Source organism: Ranitomeya variabilis, chromosome 6 (genome assembly GCF_051348905.1).
Source record: "Ranitomeya variabilis isolate aRanVar5 chromosome 6, aRanVar5.hap1, whole genome shotgun sequence".
NCBI classification, from domain to species: Eukaryota; Metazoa; Chordata; class Amphibia; order Anura; family Dendrobatidae; genus Ranitomeya; species Ranitomeya variabilis.
In genome coordinates this window covers 470,529,960-470,547,704 of record NC_135237.1, presented here as the reverse complement: position 1 = coordinate 470,547,704, position 17,745 = coordinate 470,529,960, and the positions used below count along the sequence as shown (strand labels likewise).

The window sequence follows — 17,745 nt, the reverse complement described above, 5'->3', positions numbered from 1 at the left end:
GCTTCAAGTGATTTGGGCTGTTGGAGGGTTTTTGGTTACCTCTATGTACTATCTTTGCACATGTACCATTGTACTTTATTCAGGTCTTATGTTCAGTTCATGTTATGTGTATCTTTAATAAAAATTTGAACCCTTTTCTACTTTATTTATACCTGGTTTAACTCTTTTTTCTCCAGTTTTATTATTGTGAGCATTGAAGCAAGTTGAAGATCAAATGATCTCTAAAAGTGCTAATGTTAAAGATGATATATCCTTTACATCTTAGGCAAAAAAAATTACATTTTAAAAAATAAAAAAAGGGAAAATTGGACAATGCAAAAGTTTGGGCACCCTGTATGGTTAGCACTTAGTAGCACCCCCTTTTGAAAGTATCACAGCTTGTAATTGCTTTTTGTAGCCTGACAAGAGTGTTTCACTTCCTGTTTGAGGGATTTTCATCCATTTTTAATTGGAAAATACTTCCAGCTCTGTGAGATTCCTGGGTCGTCTTGCATGCACTGCTATTTTGAGTTCTAGCCACAGATTTTCAATGAAGTTCAGTTCAGGCAACTGAGGGCCATTGTTTGGGATCATTATCCATTTGTAGAAGCCATCCTCTTTTCAACTTCAGCTTTTTTACAAATGATCTTATGTTTGCATCAAGAATTTGTTGAGGTTTAATTGAATCCATTCTTCCCTCTATCCATTAAATTTCCCCCCTGCTATTGGTTGCAACACAACCCCAAAGCATGATTAGTCCACCCCCATGCTTAATTGTTGGTGTGATGTTAATTCCTGAAATTCTGTGCCCTTTTTCTCCAAACATAATTTTGATCATTGTGGCCAAAGAGTTCTATTTTAACCTCATTGGTCCACAAGACTTGTTTCTAAAATGCATCAGGCTTGTTTAGATGTTCTTTTGCATACTTTTGATGCTGAATTTTATGGTGAGGACGCAGGAAAGGTTTAATTCTGATGACTCTTCCATGAAGGCTATATTTGTGCAGGTGTCTCTGAACAGTAGAACAATGCAGCACAAATCCAGAGTTTTCTAAATCTTTCTGAAGGTCTTTTGCAGTCAAGCGGGGGTTTTGATTTGCCTCTCTAGCAATCCTACATGCAGCTCTCACTGAAACTTTTCTTGGTGTTCCAGACCTTATCTTGACTCCACTGTTCTTGTTAATTTTTGGATTACATTTCGAACTGAGGAAAGGGAAACTTGAAAATGCTTTGCTATCTTCTTATAGCCTTCTCCTGCTTGCACCATTTTAATTTTCAGAGTGCTAGGCAGCTGCTCAGAAGAACTCATTGCTGCAGTTTTTTTGGCACAAGGTTACAGGAGGCTGGGTTTTTATAAAGCTGGGAAATATATATCACCTGGCCTTTCCTAACTATGATAGTGAACAAGCCATAACCCTAACAGGCTATTTAATGTCTGAAACCTTGGTCAAAGTTATCTGAGCACACAAATCTCCAAGGGTGCCCAAATTTTTGCATCGGCCCATTTTCCTTTTTGTAATTTTTAAAATGTAAAAGATGAAAATATATTTTTTTTGCCAAAAGGTGTCATCTTTAACTTTCGCCTGTTAGAGATCATTTCATTTTCTATTTGCTTCACTATTTATAATGACAGTAATTTTAACCGGGGGGGCTCAAACTTTTACATGCCACTGTATGTTATATACGAGCTGTGAAGGAGTGAAGAACAAACCATGAATGTGTATAATATGCACTCACTGACATGGCTAGTTCTGCAATGCATGCCTGCATTTCCATAGCTTGTCTATGACCTGTCAAGGAGCGTGGTGTGAAAGCTGGAGAAGTAAGGAGCGTGCCATGGCAGTGTAGCACAACGGGTGGAGGGGGAATGTAAGAGCAAGCAGTGATACGCCTGAAGAGCCCTTGCGGAATGTGATCATAGTGACGAAGGATCTACTGGCCAGGTGCAATCAGGTCTAACCAATTTGTACCAGGAGGATTTCAGGGGAAGTAGATTCATGTGCTGGACCTGGTCAGGCGACTTGCGGGGCGGAGCCCGGAGATATAAAAGCCCTGAGCGCCAAACCACAGGTAGACTGGCGCCAAGAGTAAGAGAGGAGGAGACGTGGACCTGAGATAGTATTGGAGCCAGCGTGACAGGCCTCAGCAGGCAGTTTGCGCCACCAGGGTGCTGGGCACCGCTTGTTAAGGGTCAAACTATGTTTGGAAAGACCCAGAGTTCCGGCTGTGCCAGTCAAGACGAGGACCTGCACCCTACGACGGTCAAGACTCAGACACCGGACTTTGCCAGTCAACAGCAGAGTTCCAGTCCTACTGGCCCAGTAGATATTCACTGACAGTCAAGTGTCGAAGATCCGCGAGGAGACGAAGGAGGCATACCTTCGACCGCAGAGGGATGGCGCAAGCGAGCAGCACCTTTACTTCCAGTTTTGACAAATGGTACCTGGGCTGGCCAAAGTCAGAACAACAGGATGGGAGGGGGCCAGTTGGTGCGTCGGAAGCTCAGTGCGCTCCTAACAGGACAGGTCAGTAATCTTGTTAAATTTAATCTAGACAACATGGGTTAGACAGTATAATACCTTTCTCTCTCTGGTTTTCATGTTAGTCCTCTGTAGTGCCGAACTGTCTAGCTTGCTGCTCCAACTGCACTCCAGGGGGTTTAAAGCATCACTCCAGCGATTTTTTTTTATTGCACCGCAGGAATAGCACTTTAAATGTAAATCCTCTGTCCCCTGTCTGATACTCACCTTTCATCCGTTTTTGCCGCCATTCCCGCCGTCGGTCTCCAGCAAACAGTGACCTGCTCGCAGCTCCAGTGTTTCATGGAGCTGCACGGAGGTCACTTTACAATACAAGTCTTTGAGAGTCTCTTTCTGCCTTTCATAGACTCGCATTGCGCTCTTCTGACGTAGCTTTTGACTTACAGCAAGTCAGAAGTTGGCACAGTCCAAACATAGCGGCAGAGTGATCTGAGTGCTATTGAAAAAAACTGCAAATAAGCCGGAGGGCAGACATATGACCAGGGCTTACATTTAAGACGCCACTCCAGCACTGAAAAAAAAAAAACAAAAAAAAAACGAGTGATGTTTTAATGTATTTCATAGAAAAAAAAACAAAGGCCTCTTGTGTAGGGATGAGCGGTCCCATGAAAGTTCAGGTTTGGCCAAACTTTAGTCCAAAGTTCAGTTTGGGTACCAGAACTTGACCCCGAACCTGAACCCCATAGAAGCCAATGGATAAAATGTTATTTTAAATCTTTTTTTTTTTGTTTTCACAAGGGTAACGGAAAAAAATGGATGCCAAAATTTGTTGTGCAATTTTTGCAAAGTATGCAGATACTCATATTTGTTGGAAAATGACTGCTAAGTGCATTGGTAGGGCTGGAAAGGGAATGAGCGCTATTTTGGCTGGAATAGGTTGCGGATACCATGTCACATTTGAAGAGCCGCTGGCATGCCAAAACAGCAGAAACCCCCCACAGATGATCCTACTTTGTAAATTACACCTCTCAAGGAATTCATCTAGGGATTAGTGCATATTTTTAACCCTCAGACAATTCACAAACTTGTATAAAATTGGCTGAGTGAATGAAATATTACTATTTTTTCCCCTATGTGGCTGTACATTACTGCTTAGCCACACGGGGAGACTCGGGAGGGACAGAGCGTTACTTGACCCTTAAAGAAAAAATTATTCTAGAATAGTTTCTAGACTCCATATAAAGAGCTCCTAAATGCCAGAAGAGCAGAATCCCTCCTCAAGTGACCCCATTTTGAAAATTACACCGCTTTTAGAATTTATCTACAGGTGTAGTGACAATTTTAGCTCCATAAGTGTTTTCCAGAATCGAGCAGCAGTGGATGTTGCTGAGTGAAAATTTCAAACTACCTTTGTAGTGATCAGTACATTGTAGTGCCCATTACGTTATGCGCAGCTCATGCTTCTGGAGACATGCACCATAAGTTAGGTGGACTCTCATCGCTACAGAAATGCCGAACATGTGGACACTAAATGAGGATTAAGCATATTGGGGCTCAGAAGGGAGGGGGGCATGTGGATTTGGGAGTGCAGAATTTGATTAATCCCCTTAGTGGGAAAGAGGAGGTTTGTGTGTGAAAAGCTATAGCGCTTTTCCAGAGCCTTTGTACTGCCAGTAACATGTAAGCCCCCTATATTTCCATTAACAGATGACAGACTTGCGTGGGGAGTTTCGTGTGGATTGTGTTGACGCTTTTATTGGGAATATTTTACATATTTGGGATCACATTTGTCCGGCACTCTACGCTAAGCACTTATTTTGGGGTTTCCATCTAAATCTCAGCGTGACATGATTCAGATGAAACCCCTGAGGGATCCAGTATAGAGATGCAGCAGAGTTACTCTGGTCTCCGTCTGGCCTTTGTTCAGCAGTGTCCTTTTCAGAGGTGACCAAAACTGTCGGACCGTGCTTTTATGTATGACTAAAAAGATGGACACCGCCGGATCACAGGTCCTATGGCGTCCACAGTGCCTTCATCTGCCTCATAATAGGGAATCTTCAGCCGGGGTTCCATCTGAATCACGTATTTCAGAGTTTTTCCACAGAAACCCTGATGTAAGTGCTCAGAGCAGAGCGCAAGATAAATGTGAGCCCAGTTGTACTGCGATCTTTGTGAGGCAAAATGAACAAATCAACAGCAGGTGAAGAATTAGTTTTTGTTTGTTTTTTTACACCCTTCCTCGTGTGGTATAAGTGATTAGATGACTTTATTGTTCGGGTCGGTGCGATACCAGATTTATATTGGGTTTTAATGTTTGGCTGCTGTCACACACTAAAAGACGCTTTTTATTGCAAAAACAAATTTTTGCATCACCATATTTTGAGGGCTATAATTTTTCCATATTTCGTCCGACAGTCATGTGACGGCTTATTTTTTGTGGGACAAGTTGACGTTTTTATTGGTACCATTTTCGGGCACATGACTTTTTTATTGCTATCTTTTTTTTAGGGCGTTTTACTGTTATTCCGCAAAATTGGTAAGGAAGCTTTATTCTTCTGGTCAGTATGATTACAGCGATACCACATTTATATTTGTTTTATGTTTTGCCGCTTTTACACAATAAAGACTTTTCTAGAAAAAATAATTATTTTTGCATTGCATTATTCTGAGAGCTATAACTTTTTAGTTTTTCCGCTGTTGAAGCTGTATGGCGGCTTGTTTTTTGCGAGACAAGATGACATTTTCATTGCTACCATTTTTATTTTGATTTAACTTTTTGATCGCGTTTTATTCTACTTTTTGTTTAGTAGCATGATGAAAAAGCAAAAGTTTGCTCCGTTTTTTTATTTTTTACGGTGTGCACTGAAGGAGTTAACTAGTTTAACAGTTTTATAGGTCGGGCTGTTCTGGACACGGTGATACAAAATATGTGTACTTTTGTTTGTTTTTACAAAAATATCCGTAATTGGTTTAATGTTTTTTTTTTATTATTTATTTATTTTGTGATCTTTTTTAATAGCTAAACATTTTTTAACTTTTTTTTACTCAATTTTTTTTGCATTTTATGATACCTGACAGTTTTACACTTTCAGATCGGTTGTTAGACTCAGCTGCTGGGTGAGTCTAAAGGTACCGTCACACTAGGCGAGGTTGCAGCGATATCGCCAGCGATCCGTGACGTTGCAGCGTCCTGCATAGCGATATCGCTATGTTTGGCACGCAGCAGCGATCTGGATCCTGCTGGGATATCGCTGGTTGCAGGGAGAGTGGACGAACTTTCTTTCGTCGCAACTCTCCCGCTGACACCGCTGGATCGCCGTGTGTGACGCCGATCCAGCGATGTCTTCACTGGTATCCATGGTAAACATCGGGTTACTAAGCGCAGGGCCGCGCTTAGTAACCCGATATTTACCATGGATACCATGGTAAAAGTAAAAAAAAAACACTACATACTCACCGTCTGTTGTCCGTCACGTCCCCTGGAGCTTGCCGTACTGACTGTCTCAGCGCCGTCCGGCCGTAAAGCAGAGCCCAGCGGTGAACCTGCAGTAACAGCGGTTCACCGCTGGGCACCGCTGTTACGGCCGGCCGGCGCTGAGACACAGTCAGTGCAGCAAGCGCCGAGGGACATGAAGGACGACAGAAGGTGCGTATGTAGTGTTTTTTTTTTTTTTTTTACATGGGGACTTCGGCATCGCTGAAGACAGTTTCAGCGATGCCGAAGTCGCTTGGTCGCTGGAGAGAGCTGTCTGTGTGACAGCTCCCCAGCGACAACACAGCAACTTACCAGCGATCACGTCGCTGGTCGCGATCGCTGGTAAGTTGCTTAGTGTAACGGCACCTTAACAAGTCACATCACGTGACCTCCGGCTGCCGGGACAACACGGGATCCCTCATGATAGAGGCGTCAGATGTAAGTACAGTAGTGATCACGCTCTGCTATCTTCTAAATGCTACGATTGCGGCATCTAGAAGATAGCAAAGGGTTAGCATAATTGGGACCTGATCCAATCAAGTCTTGATGAGGTCACCTGTCAGAGCTACCGCTCTGCACATGAATTGCAATGCTTGCAGGACCCTGGGGGTCCTGAGCGCTGCGAGACCACTGACCGCTCAAACATCGGCGCTGCACAAAGCCCAGCAAGCGCCGACGTTTATGTACAGTGGGTCGGTCGGGAAGTGGTTAATAAATAAATTTAAAAAAGAAGTGGGGGGTCCCCCCTATTTTTAATAACCAGATAAGGCAAAGCAGACAGATAGAAGCTAAAATTAACAGGTCGGGAAGGTCCATGGATATTGGCCCCTTCCCAGCCTAATAAGACCAGCCCTCAGCAGCTCCACAAATGGAGAATCCATTAGATGCGCCAATTATGCCGCTTAGCGTCAACTCTTCCCGATTTCCATGGTGAAGTGGCAATCTGGGCAATATTTTTTAGAGTTGAAGTCAGCTGGCATCAAGCCCAGGGGTTTATAATAGAGAGGCATCTATCAGACACCCCAATTAATAACCCCGTATTTAAAAAGAAAAACTCTTTTTCTTTCCCTTGTTCACAATTATCAACATTGAACCGAGAGGATGTGGGGGATCTTTACAGTCTTTGCAACCACTTACACAGTCTTTACATTTTAGAGGAGACGTTAACTCCTATTATCCCAACCCACCTCTCTCGAACCCATGTTCTCCTATTATCCTTGAGAAAATGAAGAAATTTGGGACTAAAGCAACATTTTTGTAGCAAAAATGTATATATTTTTTTATTTTAACGGCTCAACGTTATAAGACGTTATAAAATTCTGTGAATCACTTGCGGGTTCAAGGTGCTCACCACACGTATATAAATTCCTTTAGGGGTGTAGTTTTCAAAAAGGTGTCAATTGTGAGGGGGTATCCACTGTTTATGCACATCAGGGGCTCTGCAAATGTGACATGGCATCCGCTACCTATTCCAGCCAATTTTGAGTTCCAAAGTCAAATGGTATTCCTTCCCTTCCAAGTCCTGCCGTGCGCCCAAAGAGTGGGACATCGGCGTACTAAGGAGAAATTGCAAGGTCCATTTTCTCCCGATACCCTTGTGAAAATGCAAAATTTGAGGCTAAAGTAACATACATTTTCCTTCCATATTGCTTTAATCCATGTGAAGCACTTGAAGGGTTAATAAACTTCTTGAATGTGGTGTGAGCACCTTGAGGGGTGAAGTTTTTAAAATGGTGTCACTCTCGAGTATTTTCTGTCACATATGCCCCTCAAAGTTCTTCCAAATGTGACGTGGCCCCTAAAAAAATGTATTTTGTAAATTTTGCTGGAAAAAATGAGATATTGCTGATAAACTTTCACTCCTTCTCACTTCCTAACAAACAAAATAGGTTTCAATAATGTTGTTGATGTAGCTTAGACTTGCGGTACATGTTATTTATTAATTATTTTGCTTAATATAAACATCTGGCTTAAAGGCGTAAAAATTAAAAGTTTGAAAATTGTAAAATTTTTGCAAAAATTCCTATATTTTTCCAAATAAATGCAAAAAATATCTACCTAAATTTATCGCTAACATGAAGTACAATATGTCACAAAAAAATATTCCCAGAAGCACTGGATACGTTTAAGGGTTTCAACGTTATTACCACATAAAGGGGACGCTGATCCGAATTGAAAACATTGGCCTGGTCAGGAAAGTGAGAACAGGCTCTGAATGGAAAGGGTTTTAACCATTAAAAGTTATTTTGATTAAAGCATTCTCCAGTGTCTCTGATTTACTAAGAACAACACTGGAAATGGGGAGGAAAGAGGGGTTTTTAACCTCTCTGTTTTTCCTACCCCTATTAGGATGAGGGGGTGATCACATGTTGCTGTCAGGAAGACTCTTGAAAACCAAATTATTGGTAAGTGTAATTCTACCTTTCTATTAATAATAAAGTTTCATGACATTGGTATTGTCGACTACCGTGAATAAGTGCCTCCCCAAGGGGTCTCCGACCCCCCTCCTTCCCAACCCCCGAATAACGACATGAGTCTCAAGTTGGATATAATTGGCCACAGCGGCCTTTATTATAAACAAACAAAACATAACCGTAACATGAGCTGGGAATGGGTCCTTGAAGCTAAAAGTCTGGTGTTAACCATAGTATAAACAAGTGGACAAGAGACCAACCGTAGATTACTCTCAGCCGTTACCCCACAGGCTCAGGAGCACCAAAATACCCCAAAGGGTTACCATTGTCCACTTCCAACTTAGGAATCTGGCCCACCGTTACCAAGACTCCCCCAAATCACCAGACTCGCAACCAAAACTTATACCAACTGGAGAATCCGTATCCCGACGGACCCCCCAGGCCAATTTAGCACCAACTCCAAGGACCCCTCCCCCCGCCACCACGAGGATTCTGGACCCCCTCAAGTACCCGAGTCCCCACCAACCGCTATGGCTCGTTCAATTCCAGACTGCAGCCCCAGGGCCAACAAATCAATGCCCACCGCGCTCAGATGAACGCCATCACCCAAAAGAAATTGGTCACCATCACGTTCCAACTCGAAATGACGCACGGCCAAGCCCCCATTCCGCACAACAAAACCAGACACGGCCCGATTCACCTTGATGCGGGCTTTATTAATCTTGTCCACCGACCTAGGGTGCCTCCAGGATTTCCGTGGAACAATCTCCGACCACACAATAGACATTTCCCGAAAGGAAACCCATAACCTTAGCAAGTCATGCTTAATGTCCCGGATCAACTCACGACAAGGGCGAACTCCCAAGTCATTTCCCCCAACGTGTAAAACCAAAATATCAGGAGGCCTGTCCAATCGAATGCCATTGTGTACCTCCTGCAGGACTCTGTTCCAACCTAAGCCCCGAAACCCCAACCACCTGATGACGGCCACGTCCCTGGAAAAGCCGAGCTGTCTTCCATCGTGTCGGACGTCTGCCCGCTTTGTGCCCCAGTACACATAGGAGTGGCCGACAATCCACACCAACAGCGAGGATGAACCTGAAAAAACATAAACAACTTAGGCAAGCGCCAACAACGAGTAAAATGACCGAACAGTCCCCAGCTCCTCAAGGCCTCACATAACTCCGATAACGGCCAGACTCCCACTGCCCTATCCTCTGTACCACCGCAGGAGCCAATCCATTCCGCGCTGCCTCCGTAGCAGCCCCGATCCGGAAAGAATGCGAGGTGAACCTGGAAGAATCCACACCGATGGCCTCTAAAGACTGCCGAAAAACCGCTACAAACTGATATTTGGACAGAAAAGACCCGTCCTCGTGACGCAACAAAGGCCCATCCCCACGCGGGTGAAGCCTCTCAAAATCCTGCCAGCAACGGACAGGACACATAACAGAACCTGGAACGGCGCCCAAAACCACCTTTTTACCCCGTCCCGTCTGATCAGTCTTAGACTTCCGAATCCAAAATTGCAGCGACCTCTCGGAAACAAAAAGTCCCCAGCCCAAAGGCCCCCTTGACGAACCGTAGTAGGAGACACTAGCTGCCCAACCCTCAACACTCCATAAAAGGCCAACAAAAAAGCTAGGCGAAATAGCGCAACCTCGAAGTTGGAAACACATATATCACCCAGACGTACCCCCAACCGCTCCAACATTTCAAAAGACACCGGGCGCCTGTGATAGCCTCGGCTACCTGTTCTTTTCAACCCCTTCGCAGCTTGCTTTACCAAAAAAGACTTTGTCAAACCTTGTAGGCCCCGGAGCCTGAAACCAAAAGCTAAAGCCGCTATAGTCCTATCAACCTTCGCTGCCGACCATCCCTGATCCGCCCCATGACTCAACCATAACAACAACACCCCCACTTGGTCCCGACCAGTACCCACAACACCACAAGACGCCAACCAGCTCTCCCAAGTGCTCCATACCGCCTGATAAACCGACCACGTACTCGGCGCCAAGGACGCTTGAATTAAAGGTTCTGCAGCCCGGACACCACGCTCCAAAGCTCCGCCGGGCATTCCAGCCCCGTCTCGTCGGCCTCCAGAGCCAGCGACCGAAAACGCTCCCACTGGACACGAGACAGAGAATCGGCAATGCAATTATAAACAGCGGGCACATGTGATGCCGTGAAATAAGCATTCAAGGATAAACAAGACAAAACCAACTGCCGAAGAACTCTGATCACAGGGGGCGAAGCTGTCGTCAAACTGTTAATGGCACACACGACCGTCATATTATCACAATTAAAACTAACCCTTTTATTTCGAAAATCGTCGCCCCCAAAGCTGCACCGCCACCAAAATCGGAAAAATCTCCAACAAGGTAATGTTCCGTACCAACCCTGTTTCAAACCAGGCTTCCGGTCATCTAGCAGCACACCAACGGCCCCCGAAAAAGGGCCCCAAATCCAATACCGCCTGACGCGTCGGTAAATAAATCTAACTCAGCGTTACCCACTGCTTCCTCCAACAACAAGGAACGCCCGTTATAACGGGACAAAAAACGGTCCCAAACCTCCAAGTCGGCCTTGTGTTCAGCCGACAAAGTAACAAAATGATGTGGGGCGGTAATCCCGGCCGTAGCCCTAGCCAATCTACGTGAAAAAATCCTCCCCATTGGGATAATTCGGCATGCAAAATTCAATTTTCCAATGAGCGACTGCACATCGTGCAGCCGCAATTTCTTCAAACGCCGAGCCCAGGCCACCTCGTCTCTCAAGCCCCACTTGTCAACCGGCAACCTAAACTCCCACTTCACGGAATCAATGACAATACCCAAAAAAGACTCATGCACGGACCCTCAGTCTTGCTCGGTGCCAGCGAGACCCCAAAACGCTCAGCAACCCAAACAACTGTCCTCAACAGGACCTCACAACATTGAGACTGATCAGGACCTATGCACAAGAAGTCGTCCAGATAATGAATCACAGAATCCAAGCCGGACACATCTCGCACCGCCCACTCCAAAAAAGAACTGAAGGCCTCAAAATAAGCGCACGACAGCGAACAGCCCATCAACAAACATCGGTCAACATAAAACCCGCAGTCCCAATAACAGCCTAACAACCTCACGCTATCGGGGTGAACCGGCAATAAACGAAAGGCCAACTCAATATCGGTCTTAGCCAACAATGCCCCCCTACCACAACTGCGCACCCACCTGGCTGCCTCATTAAACGACGTATAAACCACCAAACAAAGCTCTGGATCAATCCCATCATTCAGGGACCTCCCTTTCGGGTATGACAGATGCTGAATGAGCCTAAACTTATTGGGATCCTTCTTGGGGACCACACCCAAAGGCGACACCACCAAATCGTCCAAAGGAGGAGTGGGAAAAAGTCCAGACATCCGACCTAAAGCCACCTCTTTGCTTAACTTTTCTGACACGACTGATGCGTGCAACTTGGCTGATTTAAGGTTCTTCAAACTCGGTTCTTCAAACTACCACAAAAACCAGGGCAGGTATACAAAAACCAATGCTAAACCCAGCCCTGAGCAACTCTGCCCTCTCCCTATCGGGGAACCTATTTAGATAGGGGGCCATCGCGTCCACCCTCACCGGAGTCACCCCCTTTGGAATTACCCTCTGGCTTCCTTTTCTTCTTAAAACACTTGGAGGCTCTGTGGGAAGCGCTGTTGCAGTGCGAGCACAAATGCTTGAACTTACAAGTCGCTCCGAACTTACACTGGCCCTCGTTGAACTGCCAACACACGCCGTGCTTCTGACCGCCGGATTGTCCTGATTGACCCCCGGTTCCTGAAGAGGAACCTTGCGAAGCGCCTTGGCCGGAAGTTCCGGCCCCGCTTTGAAAGGAGTGACCAAACTTCGCTGGCGCCATCACGCGCAACCACAAGCCAATGTCCTTCTGATCCCACCGCATCGCAGGACGAACCGCATTCCACTGCCGAAACTGCTCATCGTATCGTAACCATGCTTGACCTCCATAGGCCCTATGCGCCTCACCTATGGAATCCATATAACAAAACAAAGCAGAGCAATTCTCGGGAGCTTTCTCGCCAATAACGCTTGCCAAAATCGTGAACGCCTGAAGCCAATTTACAAACGTCTGAGGAATAAGACGCCATCTCTGCTTTTCCTCATCTTCCTTTTTACTATCCTCCTTCTTACTCTTATCAAGGTTAAATTTTTCCAACGGCAAAAGCGAAAATATCTCCATGTACTCGTCCTTCCAAATCTTTTCGCGCACTTCCTTCTTCAAGTGCGCCCCTACCGGCCCCTCAAAGCAAACATACACCTCACCACACGCCTTATCATCCAGCCGAAGGCCCCCCCTTTCTCTTTTTCAGTCTGCACCAATACCGAGACCGGCCCAGCCGACCTGCCCTGTTCGGTAGAACCGCTGCCGGACAACGCCAACCCCGAATCAGACGATCCGACCCAAGCTGACAAAGGAGACGGCCCTGGCCTACCACTGCCCCCCCTTTCTCTTTTTCAGTCTGCACCAATACCGAGACCGGCCCAGCCGACCTGCCCTGTTCGGTAGAACCGCTGCCAGACAACGCCAACCCCGAATCAGACGATCCGACCCAAGCTGACAAAGGAGACGGCCCTGGCCTACCACTGCCCAACCGTGACAACAGCTCTCGTACACCCGACAACAACTCCCCCACCCCTTCACGACTCGCCTCCGCCTGCATACCGACCCCATCACCCCGCTCTACATACCCCCCAACCCGATCTACAGAAGTCAAAGTCGGCGTCGAAAACGCCGGGGACAAACAATACATAGATGGATTCTCACCAGGCTGCAGGGGAGCTGTAATCCCCCCAGCTGCAGACGCTGTCGCCGTCCAGCCGTCTCTTGATCCCGAAGCCGTCCTTGTGCCCTCACGAATGTGAACTTCGCTCCTCAATGCCACTCCCGCTGACCTGACCCCTGCAGAGGGGACCGTGCTGACCCCGTCAGCCGAGGGGGCAGCCTGGTATCGTATAGGCCCGACCGAAACACTGCCGTCTGCCGCCGCCAGATGAATAGATGCAGGCCCGGTCGCAGGTGTGTGAGGGGAACGGCGCTCCCTGGCCGAGTCCAGCAGCCCTGCTGGGTCTGGGGTGCTGCCCGCCACTGCCACTGGGATGCTCCCCCGCCGTCTAATGCTGCCGCAGGAAGCAGGCCGGGCGGCCTGGCCATCACCGCGGCGGCCCGCCGTGACCTCGGTCCGTCCGTTGGTGGCTTTGGCGTGCTTAGGCCCAGACCCCCGAAGTGATGGGGGAGAAGGCCCAACCGCCGCCGCAGGCCCCAGCGCGGCAGATGGATTCCTCCCGGACCACGGCCTGCTGGGGCGCTTGTGAGCAGGCGCGTGGCCCAGAGGGTCCCCTGAGGGGCTCCTGCGCCACCGCTGGGATGCCGGGGTAAGGTCGGGGGATAAGCGCTCTGGAGGGCGCACTCGCCTGGACCGCCGCTCACCGGGCCCGGCCACCGCGGGATCCGCACCGCTACTGCCGCTGCTGCTACCGCCCAGGATGACAGACACCTGAGGCTCCAACCAGCTGGGAGGCTGCGACGCCGACGCCGCCCGCAGCTGTGCCGGCACGTGTTCAATGGACGCCATGGTAAGCGCTGGCGTCCCTTCCTGCTCACAGGTCCTCAGAGCGGGAAGTGATCGGCTCCTTGCCCCCACTCACCCCATACCCTCTCTGGCCAGAATCAACCCACCCCTAGGAGTGAACCCCATGCCCCCTTCTTCCTGCTCCAAACCCCCTGTCATGGCGGCTTCCACGCACGCCGCCCGGGGGAGGGGGTGGGGCGGCTCGCTCCAGCCTGGTCTGTATAAGCATCAAACATAATAGAGAAGAGAGTCATTCCAGTAATGGGAGGATTAATCCCTTACTAAGAAAGAAAAGAAAGTTTTCCTTAAAAATAATTTTTTATCTTTTCTATTTCAGTAAATAATTGTTAACCAATTTTTCTATGGAATGATGATTTCAAGCTACAATGGTCAGTCTGGAATTAAATCCATAGAGGTGATGAATATTGTGGCCAGAATACACTTTTAGGCTGATTTTACACATCCATGTTGCGTAGAATGTACTTGGACCGTGATGGACGAAATGGCCGCATGTCTCCTGAACTGAACTCATCAGCGTCATAGGCAAAGAGTCAGGAGACCCGCGGTCAGTCCATGCATCGCAATCCGAGTACATATGGCCATACACGAACATGTGAAACCGACCTTTAGATCTAGGTCTGCTAAAGAAAGATGATCAATTCTACACAAGTTGATCGGCACTTGTTTATACAGACCGATTGGTGACAATTAGGAACAGAACGATCATTAATACAATTGTTCTGTTACCATGTAGAAATATGTTGTTGTCAACGCATTCCTGCCGAAAACAATTATTTTTATCTATCGAGTTACCGACTAACAAGTATTCAACGTGTAATTGCCAACTTGTTTCTATGTTTTAATAATCTTGAGCGAGGGGACTCAATGAATGCTCATTCATTATCAGCTCATCTAATGTTTCATTCACACATTATAACTGCACAGGTTTGCCGAGATTATAAAAAATTGCCGCAAAACAAAGTATTTTCCTCTCACACTTGCGGCAAAATTTGCAATGCATGAATGCAGATTAAATGCACCTTTAGGCTGTGTGCACACGATGCAGATTTAGTGCAGAATTAGTGCAGATCTGCAGCGGATTTTTCTGCTGCAGAAACGCTGCAGATCTGCACTGTGGTTTACAGTACAATGTAAATCAATGTGAAAAAAAAAAGCTGTGCACATGGTGCAGAAAAATCCGCGCTGAAACGCTGCAGATTTCAAAGAAGTGCATGTCACTTCTTTTGTGCGTTTCTGCAGCGTTTCTGCACCCCTCCATTAATAGTGATCCGCAGTGGTAAAAACCGCACAAAAAACGCACTAAAACCGCATCAAAAACGCATCAAAACCGCACCTGTAGATTCTGCCAGGAGATGCAGATTTAGTGCAGAAAATTCTGCACCACATTTCCTACATGTGCACATAGCCTAAATGTTGAGAGTTGAATAACCACTGCAACACTACTAGTATTAGTAAAATAAAACTTTGAGATGGTAGTCACCTCTTCAAAGTCTTGGGTGGTAAACTGCTGGGCTGCCAGGCAGAGAGATGTTCCAGGGCTTATAGCTCTTCTTAGACTATGCTGTACGAGAGAAACATCTGTATATGTGTGAGATACCTGACTGCACTGTATTAATGCTCCAAATGCATCAACAAGAGGTGATGGTATTGCACTTAAATCCTGTTAAAAGATATAAAAGACACACACTTTAGGCAATAAAAAACCCTCCATGCAAATATTTTTTTATTTCAGGATAAAAAAATTCCTGCATGACCGATATTGTATCAACTAGGAAATGCACTACAAATCCATCCAACTGTTACAAAACTGGACGCTAACAAACTGGACACCTCCATTAGACCATGTGCACACGTTGAGTATTTGTAAATTGCACAATAAATTTTGTGGTCCATTTTCTCCTGTTTCCCTTGTGAAAATAAAAAAAAGTTTGGGTCTATAGAATATTTTTTGTGAAAGTAAAATTTTCATTTTTTCCTTCCACATTGCTTTAGTTCTCGTGAAGCAGCTGAAGGGTTAATAAACTTCTTGAATGTGGTTCTGAGCACCTTGATGGGTGCAGTTTTTAGAATGGTGTCACTTTTGTGTATTTTCTGTCATATTGACCCCCCAAACTCACTTCAAATGTGAGGTGGTACCTAAAAAATGGTTTTTGTAAATTTTGTTGGAGCAATGATAAATCTCTGGTCAACTTTTAACCCTTATAACGTCCTAGCAAAAAAAAATATGTTTCCAAAATTGTGCTGATGTAAAGTTGACATGTGGGAAATGTTATTTATTAACTATTTTGTGTGACATAACTCTTCGGGCACAAAAATTAAAAGTTTGGAAATTGCATCATTTTCAATTTTTTGGCCAAATTTCCATTTTTTCATAAATAAACGCAAGTTATATCAAAGAAATGTTACCACTAACATGAAGTAAAATATGTCACGAACAAACACTCAGAATCAATGGGATACGTTGAAGCATTCCAGAGCTATAACCTCATAAAGTGACAGTGGTCAAAATTGTAAAAATTGGCTTGGTCACTAAGGGGTTAATCATTATGCTTCAGTCTTTGTTTTTTTTCTGTTTAGCGGCTAGTGTGAATATGCCCTTACATGCTGTAATGCTGCTGCAGTGCAGTATAACGCAACCTCCACCAGTGGGAGCTTGAGCGGGAAGTGAGACTGCGTACACAGAGTAACACCACAGGCAAGCAGCACAGGCGCCACCAAGTGGCGAGAGAATGGTCAGACAAGCCGAGTCAAAAAACAATTAGAGGCAGAAGTACCAAAAGGATCAGCAATACACGTGGTCAGGAACAAGCCAGGAGGTTCAGCAATGGTCAGAAGCGGATAAGACAAAGTAAGAAGGCAGAAGCGATTCCAAATACAAGCCAAGTCAGAAACCAGACAATCAAACCGACAAACAGGGAAACGTTGGGAAAAGGGCAGACGGAGGAAGTCAAGAGATACGGGGCAAGTCAGGGATCACATCAGGACAAATCAAGAGCTACCAGAGTCAGGTTCACAAGCCGAAGGCAGAACTATAGCTGACACCCCCCTGCAGGATGCATAGGAGCTAAATAGCAAACCTGAGCCCAGAATGAGGCAGGGCAAAGTTAACCCTTGACATGATCCGCCCAGAAAAAGGGCAGACAGGATTAAACCCTGGAACGGATCATGACACATGCTGCATGCAAACCAGTTTATGTCCCAGTTAATACCTTTGGGTTTCTCTTTGTAAGCCAAAATCAGGAGTGGAACAATTAAAGGAAAAGTATAATAGAAACACGCCATCACGTCTGCATTTTTCACCCATTCCTAGTTTTGGATTGCAAATACTGATGTAAAATACTGACCAAATACTTAACGTGACCTAAAAGAACATATCCTCACTGTTCAAACGCTTGAAAGAGGGTCTGTTACCTGGTCAAATGTGGACAAATTTTCCTCTTATTTTAGTCCCGTTGCTTTTTTTTTCTTTTTTTACATTTGCCATACAATTTCAGATGTTGGAGTCTTTCCATTGAATGCACCAAACATGCCAATTTTTATGGTTTTTACCAAGGGTACATTATAGGATTCTTTGCAAAGTTACCCCGTTAGGAACATCCCCTCGATAATGACTATAAAAATTAGCATATTGTGCATGCTAAATAAAAAGGCCCATGATGGATTTAAAAAAAAAAGAAAGAAAGAATATAAACCAAATACTCGGGGGCAACAGGAATAAAATAAGAGCGCAAACTGCCTACTTTTGAC

At 45.8% G+C, this 17,745-nt stretch overlaps 1 protein-coding gene across 1 annotated transcript in view; it reads right to left on the bottom strand.

Annotated features, from left to right (window-relative positions):
• The window catches only part of MCMDC2 (minichromosome maintenance domain containing 2), a 127,927-nt gene that overhangs the window by 74,014 nt on the left and 36,168 nt on the right, over positions 1-17,745 (bottom strand). Inside the window, exon 11 of the mRNA XM_077270605.1 lies at positions 15,479-15,658. Coding sequence (XP_077126720.1) covers positions 15,479-15,658 — 180 coding nt within the window. The remainder of the gene's footprint in view (positions 1-15,478; positions 15,659-17,745) is intronic.